At 40.4% G+C, this 22,272-nt stretch overlaps 1 protein-coding gene across 7 annotated transcripts in view; it reads left to right on the forward strand.

The window, feature by feature from the left end:
* The window catches only part of dab2ipb (DAB2 interacting protein b), a 177,912-nt gene that overhangs the window by 62,985 nt on the left and 92,655 nt on the right, over positions 1-22,272 (forward strand). The window contains exon 1 of one of the 7 annotated variants that reach the window (XM_084935641.1): positions 7,623-8,647. The exons of 5 other annotated variants lie outside the window; for them this stretch is intronic. In XM_084935641.1, coding sequence (XP_084791767.1) covers positions 8,524-8,647 — 124 coding nt within the window. In that variant the 5' untranslated portion in view covers positions 7,623-8,523. Of the gene's footprint in view, positions 1-7,622; positions 8,648-22,272 lie in introns of those variants that run through there. One more of the 7 variants, XM_084935640.1, reaches the window with a different exon arrangement.

Genomic DNA, 22,272 nt, shown 5'->3' on the forward strand with positions numbered 1-22,272 from the left:
CCGATTTACTCAGGAACAAATAAAATACTAAAAAAAGCCAAACAATAACATTTTTAAGTTATCTAAGTGACTTATGTATGTTTAACCTGAGTAGCGAAAGACGGCGGTGGGTTTGAAAACGATTTGCTGGGAGTCCGGTGTTCTCACAGGCTCTAGTGAGCCTCGCCCCCGGCTAGCTATCGAGCTAGTGGGTAACAGACGTCTCCGAAAACGTCGGAGCGCTTTTGAAAATACGTGGTGTCTTGATAAACTGAGCAGATATTTGAGGTTTACACAGCTACATTCTCGCCTGAAAATATGTTAAACGTTTATTTTGTGACCCAGAAAGAATAATAAGAGTAATATTAAAACTAACTAGCTGCCGCCATTGTTGACAACTGCGCTGAGCCGCGCTGTGAATTCTGGGACACAGCTTCTTCTTCTTCGGGGTTTAACGGCAGCTGGCATCCTTGTACATGCAGTGCTGCCATCTTCTGTTTCAGTCCGTTATTACACTCTTAAATCCTACTACTTATTCCTGCGTCTTTCAGGATCTTACAAAGCTTCAAACGATGCGTCGACTGTTAAATCAGTCGTCGACGATTTTGATAGTCGACGTAATCGTGACTAGTCGACTAATCGTGGCAGCCCTACTGCTGATCTCACTTTAAAACCCAATTCAGTTTTATTTATATAGCACCAAACCACAACAACACTCACCCCACGGCACTTTATATCGTATAGTAAAGATCCAACAATATTAGAGAGAAAACCCCAACAATCAGACGGCCTACTTAGAGCAAGACCTTGATGACAGTGGGAAGGAAAAACTCCCTTTCAACAGGAAGAAACCTCAGACAGAGACATAAATCTGTGAGAGGATTTTGTAAAGCCATGGCAGGCTGTTCTCCAGGGCTGAATTAAGCCATAGTGTTGTGCCTCTCTCCTCATTCATTTAATAAAGGCTTCAAAATAACTGCTCAAAGGTGTTACCACGAAAGCTGCCGAGCAGCGAGACTTGCCTCTGGAAGGACTTTCAAAGCAGCTGCTTGTTACTTTACATAATGGATATGACTGTGCATGTGCCCTTTGTGGCATTTTAATATTACATTTGAAGACAACACTGTCAAAGGTCCCTCTGTGCTTTTCTCAAGTGGCTGTTTCATAAGCGAAGGCTCCCTCTCATCTCTCTCCCTTCGTCACTGCTGATTTGCGCTCTTCCTCTAATCAAAGCTTAAGAGGAGTTCATCTCCTCTCCTCCCCCTCCATCTCGCATATCTGTTTGTCTCTGGCCAACGGTGTCACACAGGCTCGCCTGTTCTCTTTCTGTCTCTAGGCTTGTATAATGAGCTCTGCTTGGGACAGGACATTCTCCAGTTTGGCCTTTTACTCTCTGGCCAAGAGGGAGTGGGAGGCATGAATAAGAGGAGGAAGAAAAGAACGCATAGATAGATGTAAGTAGTCTGTCACTATAGCAGCATACAGGGGTAGGTTGAATGTGTTCAAAGAGAAAATTTGGATCGGCTAACTTAATTACCCTCTGCATGGAACAATAAAGAGTATGAGTAGGTTGAGATGGTTTCACGGTTCCCCGTCTCTCTGCTGCTTCATGATTACAGTCCTGGACATGAAACCTGCATATCATGGTAAACAATAGTTTATTTACTTATATGTTTAACCAAAGGCTGATACTGTGTTTAAAAGTCTGTCATAAAAGTATGCAGCATTTGAGTTTTTCCTACACCGTGGCACAAATAGACTGTTGTCAGTGTCACCGAGTTGTACATTACCATGTTTTCCAGTAGGGGTCAGTGTCGATACAATTATGATCTACTGTTTAACTGAATCGTAATTAAGTATTGTATACATACTGACTCCATTATAAATACAAACATGTACTTTTCATAATATTTGGATAACATAACTAACTATTTTTTATAGGAAAACAGAATTATGAAAATATTTTGGCAACATTAAAAAAATTTTAATGTCCATTTTAAGAGAAAACGTAGTGAGTCAGTAATGCCACAGGCCTGTGTGTATTACTGTGTACATTGTTAGCCTTTAGTAGGAAGAGAGATATAGAGGAAGACAAATGATACGCAATGTGCTCCTTGCTATCTGATCAGTGCTTGTTGGCAGTAGCTGGGTCCAGGCTGAACACAAAATGAGACCGTGGCTTGTGAGAATGTGGACATTGCTGATAGCTTTAAAAAGAAGCTGAAGACCTGCCTGCTATTATTTAGTTTTGTCCATTTATACTGTTTTCATTGCTGTATCTTACTTGATATTGTAGAGCAGCTTGTGACTTTTGTTCTTGTTGCTCTTGATAAGTGCTGTACAAATAAACGTACTCCCTTACTTGTAGGACGAGTTTGTTGCTGTTTACACCAAATCCATCGTGACTTTATTACATATAATAAAGTCAAGCTGTCTTTTAGAAGGGAAGCTATGATCTGCCTAAGGAGACTCCAGCAGCAGTAGCAGTAGCCATCAGTTTCGGCCTATCCACTGCTTGTAATCCATACTAATGCATTTCTCAATTTCCAGATGAACGAGACACTCAGTCCTTGAATCTTTACGCTTTCTTAGAGCTGTCTAATCCCAGTGACTCTGTCTGAGATGTTTCGCTTTTAATGGCTGGCTGTGCTTGAGCAGTAATGGCCACTGTGCTCCCCTTTTCTGTGTTCGACCCTGTATCCGTGTGGAGACAATAGAGTGAGCTGTGTTGAGAATCAATACGTCTCCCTTTGTCTTTTTGTTTTGTGGGGAAAGTGGAATTAGTTCCATCTTCAGAGCTGCAGTATTTTAGAGAACAACAGGCTCACTTAGTGCCTCTCTGGGTTTTAGGTCTCACTTTCAGAACTCTGAAATGTCATTGCTCTTACCATCTTAACACTGATGGTTTGTGTTGAGTATGCCTTGCTAATTACACCCTCTCAAGTAAAATACTCTTGTGAAGTCAGAGTTAGACAAAAGCAGAAACTTGTAAAGAAACAGAGTGAAACATTAGTCTTTAGTGCTAGTTGGACAAACTTCTACTTTTCTTCTATCTTGGATACAATGTGGTCAGTTCAACAGGTCACACTGACTTCACATTCCCCATGTGGTGTTTTCACTTCTGTTTCTCTCAGGTACCATTCAGGCATCTTCTACTTCATTTTCTAAAGGATTTTGCTGTTGTGTTTGAGTAAATCGAATAATTTACCCTTATTTACTGTAATACACCCTCTTACATCAAATCTTGCTGAGCCCATTATTCGTTAGTCAAACACAGGAACACTAATAGCCTTTTTCCAGGAGTACCTACTTGGGTCTGCTTGGCACAGCTTTTAGGGTTTTCCATTAGGTGGTAGTACTTGGTACCAGGTACTTTTTTTTAGTGCCTACTCGACTGGGGTTCCAAGTGATCTGAGGCGATTCGAAAATGTGACGTCAGCAGACTGCATGCCACTGATTGGCTAGTCAGTAGTATCACTTGTTGAGTCATGAGAGCTTCTCCTTCACAAAAATCAAAGCCGCTAATTTTGAAACCTGACAATTCAGGAAATGGTTACACAAAAAACAACATGGTGGTCCCTGAGTCTGACAAAAAGCCTTAGACTGACCAACACGCATACCAGCGCCTCGATATCCGTTGCTGTGGCGTTCGTGTCTCATAGAAATGATGTCGCAAGACTTTCAGTCGCATGCTGTAACAACCATAAGCACATTACGTTGTACGAGTTTGTAAAGGAAAATGACTGAAAACAAGTCAAGTCGAGTGGAGCAGGCACTAAAAGGCTAAAAGGTTTTGCAGGACTCCACCTGCAGACACCATTTTGACTCTTGCTTAATTCGTTCTCACTGCCCTAAATGTCCTGTACAGTCAGTACAGTCAGTGCAATACATTTATCATGACAGATTGAGTCATTACTCTGTCTGTACACTGCAGGACTTTTTTTATTTAAAAAGCCTTTTCCACTCTGCTGCTCTTTAGAATAATCAATTCACGTGGCTGACTGACTGGAAACTAGTCACTTAAATAACTCCTAGTGATTCTTGGGTTTGAGGAAAAGCTGTCAAAAAGATTGTAAAGAAACTTGCACATCTGTATTATCTCTATAGTGCACATTTGAATGTTCAAGTAAGGTAAATAGAGCAGGCAGTTTTTAGATTTCATGTTACTGTGAGCTAGAATGACCAAAACCAACTAACACCTAGCCCCAAGTAATCGAAAACTTCCAATAAACTGCAGATTTTAGTTTTCGTAGAGTAATTGGAAGAAAATTCATCACAACTTGAAAATATATTGATTATTATTTATTTATTTTTATAAGACCTCAGATGTCCTCTAGACCTATCAAGACCAGTCTTATCAAAAACTAAGTACACCTTTTCAGCTTTTAAAAGATTTAAACGGGTAAGCAACAGCCAGGTGCTACTGATCAAATTTACTTCACCACCTCTTTAAGAGCACTGATCTGGTGCAGGAATGCGTCCATACAATGCCACAATCTTACCAGGAGTGACCCAAGAGCTACAGTTAAATTTCATGACAGTAAAATTAGAAAAAGACTGAACCAGTGTGGATTGTTTGGAAAGCCTCCCCTGTCTAAAAATAGCATGGCAGTGCAGCTTCGGTTGGCAGAGTTACATCTAAATGTACCACAAGACGTCAAGAACAATATTATTTGGACAGGTAAAACCAAGGTGGAGATGTTTGGACAAAATGTACGGAACCACATTTAACCTCATAACAGTGGTTAAGCACGGTGGTGGAGGGGTGATGAATTGGGCACCTCGCGGTCATTGACCTGACCTCTGTATAGCCTCTGTATATAATTCTAGAGTCAAATATGAGGCCATCTATCTGACAGCTAACAGCTGGCTAAAATTGGGTCATGCTAAAGCACATGCAATCTCAAGCACATCAGAATGACTTGAAATGGAAAGAACCAAGGTGTTGCAGTGCATCAGTCAAAGTCCAGGTCTCAGTCTGATAGAATACCTGAACGTCATGTCAGGAACTTAAGAGGAGCTATGTGATCATTAACAAAAAAAAGTAAACCTTGCACATATCCTGATCAGTCATGCTATAAGCTTTGTTGACAATAGATAGTTTGGTAGTCATTTAGTATTAAAAAGTACTTTGCAATTCCAAATTATATTGCTGCTGGGGGAACTCTCCTTTGATTGTTTTTTTAAGCTGTTATTCTCAGATTTATTAGCATTTTGTTCTGGAGGTCTTATTTTGAAAAGCAATTTGAATTCTTGCAATGTTTGCCATATTCATTAGTACCTGTGAAAGCTTATTTGGTCCTTTTATAATGCAAATGTTTTTAGCCAGCATACACATTAAAATGAAAGCCTGTGGTTTACTTTCCTTTTTTCTTGGCCTTTCTTCCTTTTGGCCCTTTGACTGCCCACTGGTGTGTTTGTCATCGAGGCAGAGGGGAGCCACCAGCTGTACACGAACTCTTCCTGACCCTGGACTGGCTGTCTATAAACTCCTGGCTGGTCAAACAAGAACTCATTGTAGGTAGCTATTCCCACAGTGACTATCATGCTGGCAAGATCAATCTGCTTTCAAATAAAAAAGAAAGCGGTCCGGCCTTACACGCGCCGCTTTTGTGTGTATGAATAACACTCAACTGCCATATGAGTTCGGTAACCTTACAGACTAGGTTTTTAAGACTTTGCGTGTTGTGTGGTTATTGCTGCTTTCACCTTTAAAAGTACAGAAAATATGTACACTCTTCAGGGTTTTTTGTTTTTCATGAGCTCAGTGGCAGCAATGCAAAACCTGGAGGCAATGCATTTCTCCTGGAGGCTCTGGCTTGATACTGAGTGATGTATGCTTGCTAAATACGCTCTGTGGGACCTCGGGAATGCCTACTCTATGTTATAAGACATACAGGCACAAACACACACTGCTATATTGTGTCGATGGGAGTTTATGGACTGGGGTAATGACAAAAACTCTTCACAGCATGCAGCGTTATGGTCCCCACTGCTCTCACTAGCAACAAACAGCATCACAGTGAACAATTGAGCAGCCACTGAAGGAAGGAAATGTATTGCAGAACGCGAGTATGAGAGAAAAAGAGAGGAAGACTTTGATTAGGTACAATCAACACAGAAATCCGTTCATCTTGGAAACCATGGCAGACTTTGATTACAAGAATGTATAAAATTGACCTTTTTTGAGCTGTTTATGATTGTGTGTTTCTGATTAGATATCTTGATTTTTGTAAGTGTCTTTTTTGGTAATAAATTTAACTTAACTTGTGACTTTTTAGTCAGTTTCCAGCTGGATCTAATAGCTGTTTTACATGAGTGGAGCTGAATTTTATTATTTATTTATTTTATTTTTTATTTTGGGGGGGGGGGGGGGTTCTGCCTTCAATTTGTAATTAGATGGCTACAGTGAAAAAGTTTGGGAATTCGGCCACTATTCCTCTTGAAAGTCAGCTGATCAAATAGATATCGACAGTTAAAATGACAGCGTAAGTGTATAAACAAGCAAATAAACAATGAAATCTGTTTATGTTTTGTGCGTCTGAAAAAAAATATTAGCCAATATATTAGAATATTGGATTTTAAAATTCACACATATCAGTATCTGTATTGTTCTTAAAAATCCTATATCCGCTGAGCTTTATCCATGAGCGTTCCCGCTACTTCAGCTTGCTCTGACAACTTGAAAATCAATGCAGTTTAACCATAGATTTGTCAAAGTAACCCAGCTGTCATTCAGAGGATCATAACTGGGGACAAAAGTCTGATTCCCAGCTTAGAGACAGACTCCAAGCAGCAGTCTTTAGTGGAAGAAATCATGGCATATAAACCCGAGTATGGGCTTGCAGGCAGGACGTTTACCACAGACTATCTACACCGTGGCCATGTCCCAGGGAGTGTTTTTTTTTTTTTTGCCCACACCAGTGCAGTCTTTGCTCATCACCCAACCTGTTTGCTCCCATTGACTCACCCAAATAAAATTCAGGTTGCTGGGTGGCTGTTTTGACAAAGTGGATGAGATGGAAGTCCAACTGGCCAAAACATGACTGGAATAGGAGTGCTGGAAACTGTGCTGTGCTTCACAACGTGACAGCCTTAAAGGGGCTAGAGGAGAAATCAGTGGACTTTGTTGGGACTCACTGTAGTCTTTTTTTTAAACATATTTTAACAAGCACGCAGTTAGATCTGCTTAGAAACCGTACCCAACATCAGAAAATGAGTATTAGAAATTTCATGTGTAGTGACAGGTGAAACCTGTTTTATTTAAACACATTACATCATCTACGTTTTTGGAGTCACGCCAAGTTCTCAAGAGCTCTGTAAGGTATTCAACAAAAATACTTATTTTCAAGGGGTGTCTCAGCAACTAACAGTTATTTGAAGTAAATCAGCTTTCAGCTTTCAGGACTGGCTTCTCCAGAAAATCCAGCTCTGGAGCAAGTTTTTTTTGTATGAATTAGCCTTATGTGAAGTCAGGAAGAAGCTAAAAGCACTTCCATAACTAAGCCCTAATGTGCACACATGTCTGCATTTGTTCCATTGTATTTAGATGTGGACTAGGGGCCGTCTTCTTCATAGCATGCAGTGATTGGCTGCTTTATCACTCTTTATAGCTTATTTACATTTGCTTCTGATAGGCTGTCACTCCCAGCCATGCTTTTTTTTTTGCCTAAGGAGGCAAATTAGTGGCTGAAGTGTAAAACCTGGAACATGACTGAAAAAACTGGATCCGGAGCCACTGAATGTCAAAGGTTGTGACGTTTTATTAGCAGGTGTTGCTTCCTGCTCCAGAGTTTGTCTTGTCTGTGTGTCTACAGCAGCTTTAGTTTGATTGTGGGAGGGAACTGAAACCGCTGTGATCTGATAGCTGGCTTGTTAACTCCATTCCACTGAAGGCTTTGCCTGTTTTCTAGGCATCCCAAACTTTTTCCCCCTGTTGTTCTCAGCCACATAGCATGTTGTCTTCTCTACATTCACAGGATTTGAGTTTCAGGGGGTGAGGACAGTTGTTCTGACTGTGTAAAGCTGTGTGACAAATTCTCCTTCGCTCCTGTTTGAATGTGAGGAACTGGCTTTGTGACTGTCTCTAAAATTCCTTTAGTGCACTCTTGCACTGGGAGCAGGAACAGCTTTCCTGTCATTCAGGATACACGCTCACACTATTCCGGACATCATGCCTTTGGGATCTCTGTGTGGGAAACTTTGAGGAGGGGGAGTGCTCAGAGGTTCAGAGCAGTAACCTGAGCTTGTGGGACAAGACACAAGTATTGGAGCTGAAGTAAATGTTCGATGGATTAATGTTCTCTTTCTTCAGAGGGAAATGGTTTCACAGTGGTGGGGATTTTGTCCTGACACTACCCATGAGGACTTGAGTAGATGTGAATGTCTCCAAGAGGACTCCTGAGTGAAATTTTGTCATAAATTTGAGTTGTGATCCATGAAAACCTCTCCTCACATTTTTCTGCGCCGGTAGCACCTCAGGAGGACTTGGATTTTAGTGCTGTTCATATTTTTTGTGTCGGATTCGGAGTGGGAAATCACACCATGGCTGGAGTTACAAGGAAGGGATCTGGGAGACCCTCATACTACTACAGATTCCTGGGCAAATCCCGGCTGCAGCGTCAGCGGAGCCGGTCACGCAGCCGCACCAGGCCATCTGCCAGCAGGGGTAATAAATACTACAACTGCTAAAAAAGAAAAAAAGCTCACCATGCAGCAGTTTCAACCTCATGCACACAATGTTAGTTTAGATAAAAACTCGCTGGCAGGGCATTAATACTCATATAATCCGTGGCATTTCCTCTTTTCTAATTTTTGACATCTCTTCTGCATCGCTCATAGGAGAACTTCTCTTCTGGTAGCATTATTTTTAGTCCTGGCAACAACAAGCTGTGTGCTGCTGCTCATGTTTGTGTGTTCCTAAGAAGAAGTTTGAGTTTGTCAGTTGACAGTTTGGCGGAACTATTCGCAAAGTGATGCTGCTCTCACATTTCACCATCAAAGCTGGGAAGCTTGCAGTTCATCGCGAACCTGATGAATTCCACCCTGTTTGGGCACTCTGCCCGCATGCCTGTTTTTTCTTATTAGCAACCAAGAAAAAGCTTGAAGTCTGTTAGTTTTTCTGCACTGCATAACTACTTTGTCTTTATTTATTTTTTGCCACTCTGTGCCCTCCAGCAGTATGTTAGTTCACTTTGCTGCTTCTCTGGATCACTGTACATAGTGCTTGCAGTGTGCGAACTGCCCCCAAGGCTTTGCTAACATTACTTGAATGAAGAGGAAAGAATTATCTCTGAAATCTTCAACCTATTGATTTTTTTCCTTCTAAGTGAGCTGCAGTAAGGTGCCAACCAGGATATGAAGAAGAAAACTATGATTACTATGTGATTTACTCTGCAGTGGATGTGATGCAGAAGTTTCTAAAGTGAGGATAGTTCAGGAAAACATGTGGCTCTCGCTCACTGAGACTTAATGCTGTTTGTGCTCCATCTCTTCTATAGTAAGAGACGGACAAAGCTGGACCTGAGCGTGAGAGCGAGACGAATGCAGTGTGTAGGTGCCTGCTTTGTATGTCTTCGCTCCAGCTGATGAAAGAGATGCTTTGAAGTCTCCACTCTGTGTCATTCACTCCTCCAAAGAGATCGCGCACACGTGCATCGAGTTTAAGTACAAAGGCACACGAAAACACGCTTTGCCTTGATCTCTGTGGCTAAGTGCAAGCTCCTTACACAAAAAACTTTTACACACAGGCTGCAGATTGTTACGGTGACACACAGACGGGTAAGGACGGGTTGTGGTGGTGATGTTTTGGCAAAAAGTCAGCAGTACTGAAGTTACATTCCCACTTCTGTTTCATTTGGAGAAAAAAAAAAGAGCTTTCATTAGCTTGTAGGGTTAAATAAGATGCATATGCAGGAAGAAGAACAACGTATGCTCACCGGCCACTTCGTTGGCTGCACCTGTTCAGTTGCTTGCAAATGCAAATATCTGATAAACCAATCGTAGGGAAACAACAAGTGCATTTACGTGTGCAGACATGATCAAGGGGGATTGCTGAAGTTTAAACCAAGCAGTTTTCGGCATTTTCAAAATATGTTACAGTTTGCACGGGATCACCACAGTTGGACAACAGAGGTTAGGCGCAATTTTCTTTTTCCGTCCCACTGTCGCCAAGTGCTCGCTGATCGGGAGTCGCCTGATTGTTGGGGTTTTCTCTGAATTATTGCAGGGTGACTGTTGTTGTGATTTGGTGCTGTAGGAATTGAATTGAATCTTCTGATGGCTGCTTCCAGCAGGAAAACACACCATGTCACAAAGCTTAAATCATCTCAAACTGGTTTCTTGAGATTTACAGTGAGTTCACTGCACTCAAATGGCCTCCATAGCAGTGCGCTTTTAGGATGTGGTCCAACAGGATGTGCATCACGAATGTGCAGCTGACAAATTTGCATCAACTGTGTGATGCTATCATGTGAATGTTTCCAGCTCTTTGTTGGATTTATGCCACAAAGAATTCAGGATGTTCTGAAGGCAAAAAGTAGTCCAAAGCCAGTACTAGGAAGTGTACCTAATGAAGTGGTCACTGCATGTACGTATGTAGCTTGTGAGATAAAGTAAAAATAAAATAGCTAATTAAATCTGATGACATGTAAAATCAGCTGCATGTTTACATGCAGTGTAACCAGGTGCACATATTTCAGTATTTTTGCTGCACTGTGTTAGCAGACTGCTTCAGAAGCTACTTGTTGTCCACCTTGTGTTAAACCAAAAAGGAAATACTTTCATTCCTCAAATGAAAGGTGGTGTATTATATTCTATTGAGCTAGAATATAATACACCGTGTACTTCTGCAATGAATTCAGCCCATTGTTTAGTTCACTTCGACTCTTTGGAGGAAGCTGCTTTCACACACTGCAGAGCACTGTAGCCCTGAACTTTTCTATACGTCACCTGACGCATATTAACCGGCCTTTAAACCGCCACCCTTCTAGTACCAAGTCTTTGTGATGTCAGATTGTGCAGGTGTGCAAATAGTGCAACTAGACATCTGAGCCTTCACTGCTTGTGAGTGAGGATCTTGTGTATTTGCAGTGGTGCAAACAGAATTAAAGCCAAGCTATATCTCACCTAATTCTCCAGAGGCTCGAGCCTTCACTAATAGAATAACATCGTTTTTCTTTTTTTAGCACAAATGTAACGCTTTTATTTTCATGCAGCCAAAAACGGGAGCCTGAATCAGTGCTATTGTTGCTCCAGATGGTTCAAAAGTTTAAATGAGCAAGTTTTGGCTTTGGCAGTCTTGCAGCTATTTCACAGCATTAGTGTGGTTAAAAACAAAGTAACTCTTTGTTATGCACATGTATGTTACGGCAGAGAAATCAAATCTATCTTGGTGAAATCAGATTCAATTTTTTTTATTCCTTACAGTTATGGAGGGTTTACTGCAGAAAGTGGACGGTTGCCTTCTTACTTGGGTGGCTGCACTTATTTTTGGTTCTTTTTGCACTGTCTTTGCAACTTGTAAGTATCTTAGCTTTGTCAGTCACGTCTAGATTAGCCGTACATTCTCTCGTCTCATCCAGAATGACTGCATTACCATAGAACAAATAGTACTACAACCACACAGTAGATTTTCTTTAATTTGCTGTAATGAGATCTGTGGGGAGAGAAGAAAAAAATAAGAGGTCTCTCTGGTAAACACTTTAGTGTGCCTGAAGCAAGATGATACGCTATTGTTGAGATGTGTCTCACATGTGAAGCGCAGCAGCAAAGCATGGAACAAAAAAAAAAAAAGTTTTGTTCACACCATATCTTGAGGAAGGTGCCGTAGCCTCTCCTGTCTATTGCACAGTCAGTGGCACCGATCAGATGGCAGCCGCATGAGCTCATGTGTTATTGTTTTCTGAGCGTGCGCTTGTCTGTGCATTGTTATCTGTGAATGGAAAATTTCAGGAAGGTTCACCCTCAGAATCACTCTGGATCTGTTTCCTCTGCTCTGCCAGGGCTGGCGACATTTACATACAAAATTATCGCTCGTCTGAAAAAGGGAGAGCGGCGCAGCCTGTTCTGACTTGCGTGTTTTGGAGCCCCCCATACCCCCTTCCCCCTGCAATCATGTAACTTGCATCTGAATTGTCCCCTGATTGGAGTACTGACTGTTTTTCACAACAGAATCCTTCATTTATCGCCTCTGTGTCAGACAAAGAGTCTTTGTGCATTACACAGCAGCTTTAAAAAGAGTTAAAAGTAACTCTACTGAACTTTTTTTCAGCCTCCTCAGAGAGATGTTTTTGTTCGGTGGAACAAAATTGGGTCTTTGAAAACGATATCTTCCCATATTGGCACATTTCTAACAGCAAAGTTGAGCTGTCATTAGTCACCAGCAGATCTTTCATGTACAAATCTGACAACAGATATAAGACTTACCTAAAGAGTGTTTTTGGAAAGTTTGGATCTTTCTCTCCCCCCCAATCTGCCAGTTACTCTGAGATAGAAATGACTTAACTTTTTTTTTGTCCATTCATCTCAGTCTGCTCTTGCATATTTTTTTCTCCCTGACTTTAAAGTTGGCAAAACATCACCTGAACACCACAGGAAGTGATTCTTTTCTCCCAGTCCTTCTAGATTACCTCGATTTTCCTTTCATCTGAGAAATCTTAGTGTTTTAAATTAGTTTGAGTAGTTTCAACTTCCCTAGCCTTCATCCTGCTCCACCGAGTGTAAAAGAGATTTGTATTTTTGCCTTGTATGTCAGCCAAATTGGTTTGTGGATTGAAGTGCAGTGATCATCTTGGTTTTTTGGGTTTATTTTGTGATGGATGTGACAAGTAAGAGGTGGATCTGAATGAGAAAACGATGACACTGTATGCTCAAAGGTCAGTTACAGTGTAACCACGGTAACAGTATTGCAAATCTGCTCTATCAAATGAAACAAAATCATGTTATATTACATAGACATTTAACTCAGGAGCTTATATATTCAGGAAAATGCTTGAAGGTACAGTCAGTAATTTTTTGAGGGCATTTAATGGAAAAAAGGATATTGTACTCATAAATAGACACAGTTACACACTGTCCTGTGCGTCTATTAATAGATGTGCGTGCATTAATAGATTTGGAGTGAGTTTGCGGTTTGTGGGAGCCGCCATGTTAACCCACCATATTTGAATACTGAATTCTCGCTCAGCATTGACAGCTGAGGTAAACTGTGGACTGACAGCCTTCTGTAGATGGGGAAAAATTGTGGGGCAGATCTGGATCCGGTGTAAACACTAGCAGAAAGATGCCGGCCACAGCCGTTATGAGCTACGGTCTAAATGTAATGTTTTTGCCACCATATCTATATTTATGGACTCAATTTATCAGAGATAAGAAAATAGAACTCTACAGAAAGAAATCCGTAATCTACTGATATCTAGTGGTGAACATTTTCTACACTGCAACCCTAATAAGGCCATAAATCAAATAGGGAGTGTTGTCATTTTCTGACAGACCTTTTTATAATCTTTCATATGTTTTGCAACCATGAGGAGTCGCCCCCTGTTGGCCATTAGTAAGGATCATTCACTATTCAGACCTGGATACTAAGGCCGTATTTTATATATGGTCTATTTCCTGCCCCAGACCCTACTGGAAATAGCAAATTTATTCTGTTTCAGCTTCTTGTAAAACATTAGATGAGGTGATCTAAAAGCCAGTCTTTAAATTGGGAAGTAAAGTTGAGGGTTAAGGGTGTCTCCACTGCCTTTCAGGCAGCATTACAATAATGGCAAGACTTTGTGGAGATACACACATGAGCTAATAAGTGAGTGTTAGCCAGTCCCTCCTGCGTTTAATCTTACGCTTCACTGCACTAATCAGATAATGGCTTTATAATAAAATTAAACAGTTATTTTGACCTGTGACCACTCAGTGGACTGTATGGATGCACAACAGCAAGTTTTGCAGTTCCTTAAAGTAAGGCAGAACTGCAGAAGAGAACAAAGGAGGGGAAAATTAAAAAAGAAATGCTACTGAAAAAGTTTAGTAGGACTTGTGAAGGGGAAAATTGACTTAGCTAGATGGTCCACGCAGAGGGTTTTATTATGTATAATCTGAATGTAAGAAGAGAGAGTACTGTAAACTCCAGTAAAACATGCGCATAGCATGAGCTAAAAGACTGCAGGTACACAGACAGGTTAGTGACTGGTCCATTGAGAGTCCTAACCATATTCAGTAGTCGTGCAACGGATCACGGTTGATCCGTAATCCGAACCGATCCCACTCCACGGTTCGGCACGCACGTGATCCGAAGATTCGAAAAAAAAAGAAAAAAAAAAAGTATGTGTATGGTGCGCGTGGTGGGTCAGTCAAGCGATAGTTATGGCCAGCGCTAGCGGTCCAAGTGGAGGAGCAGAGGAGTTTTTGGTATTTAAGCAGCCCTTTGCTGCCCAGTCCAACCGGGCTAAAGCTATTTCAAAAGCTATTGGGGTGTTTAGCTGCAGACGGGAGGCGGTATTCAGTTGTGCAAAACAAGGGGTTTAAACTATGATGATGAACGTGCTTGAGCCACGCTATGATATCCCGTTGTGCGTCCACTTTAGTGGCAAGATCGTTCCAAGCATGTATGAGCAGGAAAAAATTGAAGTTGAGGCTGAACTGTCCCAGGCATCTTCTGTTGCCCTAACTACTACAAATGGGTGACCGTGACAGCTCATTATATCACAGCGGAGTGCGATACAATGAGCGGTATGTATTATTGTAGGGTCTACCTTACAATATAAAGCGCCTTGAGGCGACTGTTTTTGTGATTTGGCGCTTTATAAATAAAATTGAATTGAATTGAGTGGTAGATACAAAGACTGTACTGCCCTATATTGAACCATAATTTTTTTTTTTAATAATTGTGTGAAATGAGTCTTGAGTTGAATGTTTTTAACAGGCAAAAAATACTTCAATAAGTGAATAAGTAAATGTTAAATTTTTGTCTTTTTTTGCTGATCCGAAAATTGATCCGATCCATGACTTAAAACCGTGATCCGATCCAAACCGTGAGATTTTTTATCCGTTGCACCACTAATATTCAGTGCAGTCACACAAGTAACAACTGCATCAAATAGCACAACAGCACAGAAAGCACTGCTGCCGACAGTCTGCAAGAAAGTGTTTGAATTGCTCAATAACAACTCAATAATGCATTACCACTGACAGCTATTGCTCGTAATCATATTCTCAATGGGTCATTACCGAGAAACACTTTTGATCCATGCTACTGCGTCACGTTTAATTTTTGTCAGGTTGTTTATGCTGTGTGCGAGTGCTTGTGTTTGTTCGCGCTGATATCTACTGATGGGAAGTGAGGACCGAGTTCGGGCTGATAGATGGGGAAATGCGTTGACAACAATTCAGACAGCCGTGGTGACTCAGTTTCTCACTCCCACGTCACATCCCCACTGAAACTCAGGAAGTCAAATAAGTCCGCATTCTGGCTTTCTGTCCCTGAGTGTTCAGCTGCTTTAAATTTTAACATGACAGAGAGAGAGAGGGGGGAAAAAAAGAGGGTATTAGAGCTAAGTGGTGCCAGGTTCAGCCTTAACTTCAATGCCAAAGGAATCACTTTGCTGTTTTCTCTGAAACAGATTAGCCCTTTGATCTGTCTCTGCAGCTTGCTCTCGAGCCTCCTCTCTGTGATTAAAGTCATGTTTTAGTAAAGACTTCACTAATCAACACAGGCAACACGATTCTTTCGGTATTTTTGACTTCATTCGCCGCAGATGCGTACAATCAGGTCGAGAGGCTGGAGAATATGTGGGATCAAGTTTGCGTGGAGAAAAAAAGTATTTCCCACTGACTTTGCCAGTTCTGTATTAAAAGGATGATGAGTGATAATGTTATCGCTTTGCCTCGACGATCATATAATAGAAAGCAGAGACGTGAAACGGGGAGACAGCTAATATAGCAGTGAGGCAGTAAAGTGAAGCCATCAGAACCTCTCTGCATCATCGCAGTGTTTAACCCAGGATTACTCTCAGATCTTTTCTGAAGTCTGTGTCCTTGTTTACCCCCCAACCCACCCACTGGCCCAGTGAGTCATGGAGATGAGCCAGACGATGCAGTGTTTCTGAGCACCCGAAAAAAGAGTCCACTAACAGCCTGACAGGTGCACGCAAATCCCAAATTGTGAAAATGTGACGCTAATGATATCAGTTGGTGCATTTTAGCCATCGTCATCCTTAAATTAAAAGAATTCAGTTTTATTTACAGTATATAGTGCCAAATTACACCAGCAGCTGCCTCAAGGTGCTTTACAATCATACAACATAGAAACTGTAAATTAAACAACCTCCTATGAGAAGCACTTGATGACAGTGGGAACAAAAAAGCAGAAGCAGGTTCAGGGAGGGGCAGCTGTCTGCAGTGATCGGCTGGTAGAGGTGGTGCCATTAGCACATTTAAACAACAGAAGCTGACCCAAAGGGCTTCAGAGACAGGCATGTTTATATTCCAGGTCTCCAAAAAACATTCAAAATACATGAAAAGCTAAAGTAAGTAGAAAGAAAGTAAAAATCACTGATATTTAGTGGTCAAAAATGTGCAAATTAATGATGATTCTTCTCATAAATCATGACATACTGCTCTCTCCTACAACCGCCATTATAGGTTAAAAACACCAGTATCGGTTTTGGTATCGGCAACACTGGCCCTGTATTTATTGGGTATTTGATAGATAACAAAATCTGCAGTATCCCACAGCACTACTGACTGGGGGTTTAGGGGACAGAGGTGAGACAAAAGGCTCACTGTGGAAGATAGCTAAGTAATGATTAAATGCAGAGTGATGTTTAAACACAAAGTTAAAAAACAGACAAAAAGAATAATCAAAATACAAAGACACTGAAAGCACTGTAACGCATATTATGGTTTGTATTGTTGGGACTTGTCTGTAATAATGCGATGGACAAAACACAAAGATTGAGAACAAATATTGTAAAGGCCAGAAGGCTGGAGTTTGAGTTCACCGTGTGCAGTTTGTATTCCTCAGAGGAAAATATTTTAAAGGCTTGCACAGAGGGCTGCGTAAGCACCCTAGTTAATATGGCGCACCATCGCTTGACTCTGAAAGAGCTCCAGGGCATCTTGACTTTGACCCCTCAAGTCTCCGAGAATCTTAAGGGGGGAAACTTGTCTTCCACAAGTCTGATAACTCCCATAAAAGTTCAGTTCGCCTGAAGTCTGGTGACTGTTAAAGTTAGCGAATATAATTGATATAGTCTTCAAACCCTTCAAACCATTCGGTGATAGTGGAAAATGCAATTCCCATCAGGATACAAGTGTTTTCTCACACTCAGTGCAACTCTGTATTGATTTGCAGTGACCCTTTCCTTCAAGCTGACCCAAATCATGTCAGGAAAAGAGCTCCACAGCCACCAGATTCCCCTCACTACAGGGACTCAAAGGTTTGGGTTTTCCCTGTAATTTGTCGGGTCAGCATGGGACACTCGCTCCATATCTGTGTGAGTGCTAGTGCACTAGTGGATGTTATTGAAGTTAGTAGGATATCAGCCAGCACTTACAGGAATGCTGCAGCTGAGTCGCCCTCTGCACAAACACAAACTTCCTCCTTCTTCGCCCCACTTCTCCTCCTCCATCCCTCTCCTGTGCTTTTCCATAACAAGCTGCACACAAAGGCAAGAATGCGCCAAGCTAAACACAAACCAAAGCTGCTCTCTTTCTTCATATCATTTGCATGTTGTTGGATGCGGATCTATTTTCCTTGTAGATAAGAAGTAGTCAGCTGTTCCGCCGCTGGATGCTTTGTGCATCAGTACTTGTAATTTATCCATCAGCTGGTTGCACAAAGCTGACAGAAAGCTGAGGCTCTACATTCCTCATTGAGGTGTTAGTATTAAATTCAAGGATGATTTCATGTTTCTTTGATGTGTGCGTTTGCATGTTGACTTAGGGATGGACCTTGGTGCCCAATCACAGCTGAGTGACTGTCGTTTGTGTCTGCACCAGTGACTTTTGCAGGCTGAAATAATTCTCCTTTATTCCCTGGTGTCGAGAGCCTCTCCAAGGAGACTGAGCAGCACCTCTTTATCGCCCCATCATCCCCGCACTGAGTAAATACAAATCCCATAGGTCAAAAGTCCAGCGCTGTCCCCACAGCTCAGCGTCAACACATCATGGTTTCTGTGTACATGTGAGGAAACAGATGCAAACAGATCTCGCTCACCAAAACATGTTTTAGAATAGCCATTAAGTTTGATGGCTCAAAGCTGTGGTCGCGGTACAGCGTGTGCCTGGGTGGGCCTCTCCCGTGACTTCTGTTACATAGACTGAGCATGAAGTGAGATATTCCACTAAAAAGACCTGAGATCTGAGAAAAAATTTAAAGTTAGTTTAAAGTCTAAAAATTGAGTTTCTTTTAGTTGAGGGGAAAACAGAAAAATTATGTATTTGTGAAGCAACCGTGATGAGAGCCGGGGTGGACTGAGACAAGATAGTCATCCAGGTAGAGAGAACAGAGCAAACACAGTCTGACAGCCTGTGATTTTATTTATTTCTTTTTTTCTGCAAGTTTTCATTGGTCTGAAGTGAAAGAGACAGAGTGTGTTTGTGTGCGTGTATGTATGTGTGTGTGTGATCTCTCTTCTGCTTTTTTCCCCCCTCCTGTCATAACACAAGAACTCTGCAATCTCTGCGGGGGCTATTTTCCAGCCCTGAGGGTATAGACTTCTTGAAACACTGATAACAGGATCCTGTAGTTAAACCTTCAGTGCATTAGCACAGTGAGCACAGTTTTGCTGCTGTTGTTGTATTTAAACCTTGGTAAATGGCCTGCATTTGTATAGCGCTTGACTTAGTCCCTAAGGACCCCAAAGCGCTTTACACTACATTCAGTCATTCACCCATTCACACACTGGTGATGGCAAGCTACAATGTAGCCACAGCTGCCCTGGGGCGCACTGACAGAGGCGAGGCTGCCGGACACTGGCGCCACCGGGCCCTCTGACCACCACCAGTAGGCAACGGGTGAAGTTCTTGCCCAAGGACACAACGACTGAGACTGTCCGAGCCGGGACTCGATTAGTGATCGGTTTCAAGTCGTTCCATAGCTCTGTCAAACTTCAGGAAAACTTTCAGCTGGTTTTACTGTTGTCGCTTTTATAACACCATATTTGGTCACACAGTGAAGCTGTTTAAATAAAATCACGTTTTTGTTTTACCACTAGTATTTAAGGGGAAACAGTTCTAGGTGACATGTAAGGTTGGCGCTAAAGAGGAGTCCATCTATATTATAATAACCTTTAAATACCTGTAAGTAAAGGATATATTTAAAAGATGGTACTAAACGCAGTTTTGGTCTCTATACATAGTTTCTCTTCCACACAACAACTCTGAGTACAGTGATTTAAAAAAAACAAAACAAAAAAAAACGTTTTAAACTACCTTAACTAATTCAATTGAGTAAGGGGTGTGGCTGCCTTGATGTGTCCGCTAGGTATCATCCACTACAAGTTATTAAACTGGACCTCTGTAACGTGTTTGTGCTGTTTGTCCCTTTTGGAGCATCGTAATAGGTTAGTATTATATCTTGCTGTGTAGTTTAAATCATCCCAGAAGTTTCTGTTTCAGTTTTAAGTGGTTTATTAGTTACTTGGCACTAATTAGTCAATATATGAGTTTATAAATGCAACATGCTAACTAGCGGTTGCGGCTAATTTTAGTACTCAACAATTTCATCCAACTTCTGATTTAAAAAAACAAAACCTGGCAGTGTCCAGAATACTAATGTTGAAGCTTCTTTTTGATTTATTTATTAATGATTAAAATACAAATGTAATACAATAGACGAAGAAGTGTGTGTTACAATGATGTCAAATAAACATAATGAAAAAGTTACAAATAATAATGGCTTTTAAAACCTTATTGTTTAAGAATAAATTGCGGGTACGCAGAGTTCAATTTCCTCCAAGAAATGAGGTAGTATAGCGTCGTCTTTGAGAAATTTGCATTTATGAATGTGGGATTTGGGAAAGAGTAAAATCAAACTGATGAGGTGAAATGCCTTTGAGCTGCTCTCACTAAAGTCAGAACAACCAAATAAAATGTAAAGGCTGTCTAAAAGTAAATGGAAATAAATAAATAGGAGCTAGTCTCTGGGAAAATCTCACAAAAAGCACACAGTGTATATGTATCACTCTTATATTTGTATACAAAGTTTTTCTATGAATTAATGTAAATGTAAAGGGGAAAAAAAGGGAAAAATCCTAACATTTCTAAACAACATGAACAAACAGACAGAATGGCTACAAACACAATGCAGAACCCTTTTGGGTTTATTGGTAAATTTGTATCTGGTCTGAGTAACTGAATGGTAAACCTTCATTGTTGAACTACTGATTTGCCAGGAGAATACTATTAGATGACTTGTATAGAATAGAGCTTCACAAAACATCTAACCAGTATAGCTCGTAGTTCCCCCCAAGAACACACATGGAGTTAAACTGTACCAACATGGATTAATGTTTTATATACTACAAAGGAACGGTATAAGAATTATAAATGGATCTGATTATTATGAACAAGCGAGTGCAAGATTCATTAAACTGCATGCCTTAAAACATTCTGATTTAGTTGAGCTAAGCACCACACTGATATTGTACAAAGCACAACATAATCTCCTTCTAAATTATATTTAGAGGTTGTTTGAAATTTGAAAGGAAGAGAAAAACAAAAATTTCATAAAAGCAAAAGATAATGGGTGTAAACCTGTGTAGCAATTGTGATGAGGGATTAACACTATTTTGTTGACTATGTAAGTTTAAAAAATAAAATCTGGTGCTACATATAAAAATTAGATAGACGTCTTTGGCGTTTGTTTTGGTGAAATCTAGTGCTGACATTTAGAATACGTTGTGTATGTTGGCCAATAATTGTGTTTTTCCTATCAAATGGAATTCTTGATTGTCCAAATGTATTTATTTATGTAACCTGATTATTGCAGTCATTGTTATAATGACTGATCATTCATAAATTAAATATAAAACAGTCATAGAATATTCTTAGCTGCCAGATCCCTAATAATAGAGGGTTTCTGCAGGTCCCTATTTTGTCTGTTTGTTATCTGTGATATTATATACATACTTTAGGTAAAGGTAAGGAAGAAGAAGACTATCATTGAGCAAACAACAACATAGCAAGTTTAAGCTTATTAAATAAGCCATGTAAATGTTTTTAAAGCACTCAGTTTGTCTTTTTATATAGTGGGATATGCACACAGTGTAATTTGGTGACAATAAATGAAAACACAAACTTTATTTATAAGAAATCTTTAGGTGTCATTTAACAGGCCAATTCTGCTTTTTGTGTCCTGTCTTAGTTATCTGGCATAAAAGCATGCTATGTTGTATTAACTCATACAAACAGCAGTATCAATGTATATGTAACAGATGAATCATGTTTTCAGGGACACAGAGGAACTTTTAATTGTCAGTCATTTGTTTCGGGGGAGGAAAAAAAGGAAGGCTGATACTGAATGTTCTTTTTCAAATCATTTGAAGGTAGATTAAAAAACCCTGTACAACAATATCTTCCTTACAATTTCATTAGTTATCACAAAGGCACTTAGCACAACCTGCTCCTTGTGGTTATAAACATAATCAGTTCATGTAAAAGAACAATGTCTACGTAGGAAGTCAGGCATTGTTTTTATTTCACCCTGCTTTAAAACAGAAGCACATTGGTACAGCCATGCAAAAAGCGTGCTGGTATGCAAAATATTCCACACTGGACCTGTTTTCACATTGATAATTAACTAGATGTTATCAGTGTTCTCTGTCTGACATCTGCCTACCTGATTTGGATAGTTCTTTTCTTTATCAACACAACTGGATATGTGTACTGGGTAGGTAATGCTTAACTGGGAGTATAAAATATCACAGTTTGCTTCCAGAGATCTATACCACAAAGCCGGATTTTGTCTTTTCCATGTAATTCAAGGGTTAACTCTGGGTTTTCTGTACTATGATAGTGGTTCATTTCTTTCTCAGATTAAATCTCCATGGCAATTTAGTTTGTAATCCTAACCTGCTCCAGATTAGAGGAACTGAGGAACCTATAACAAGTCACCATTGTACTTACTGACCTCATATTAAATTTCTATGACGATTAAGCCTATTGAATTCTGTTTTTATTATTAATAGGTTTAATCGTCATACGATATCTATAATATTTATAATTGAATACATGTATCCAGTCTGAAGTTTCCATATGCTCTAATTTTACTGGAATAGTTTTTATGTTCTTTAG

Source organism: Perissodus microlepis, chromosome 7 (assembly GCF_051167445.1).
Source record: "Perissodus microlepis isolate ML-2025 ecotype Zambia chromosome 7, ASM5116744v1, whole genome shotgun sequence".
NCBI classification, from domain to species: domain Eukaryota; kingdom Metazoa; phylum Chordata; class Actinopteri; order Cichliformes; family Cichlidae; genus Perissodus; species Perissodus microlepis.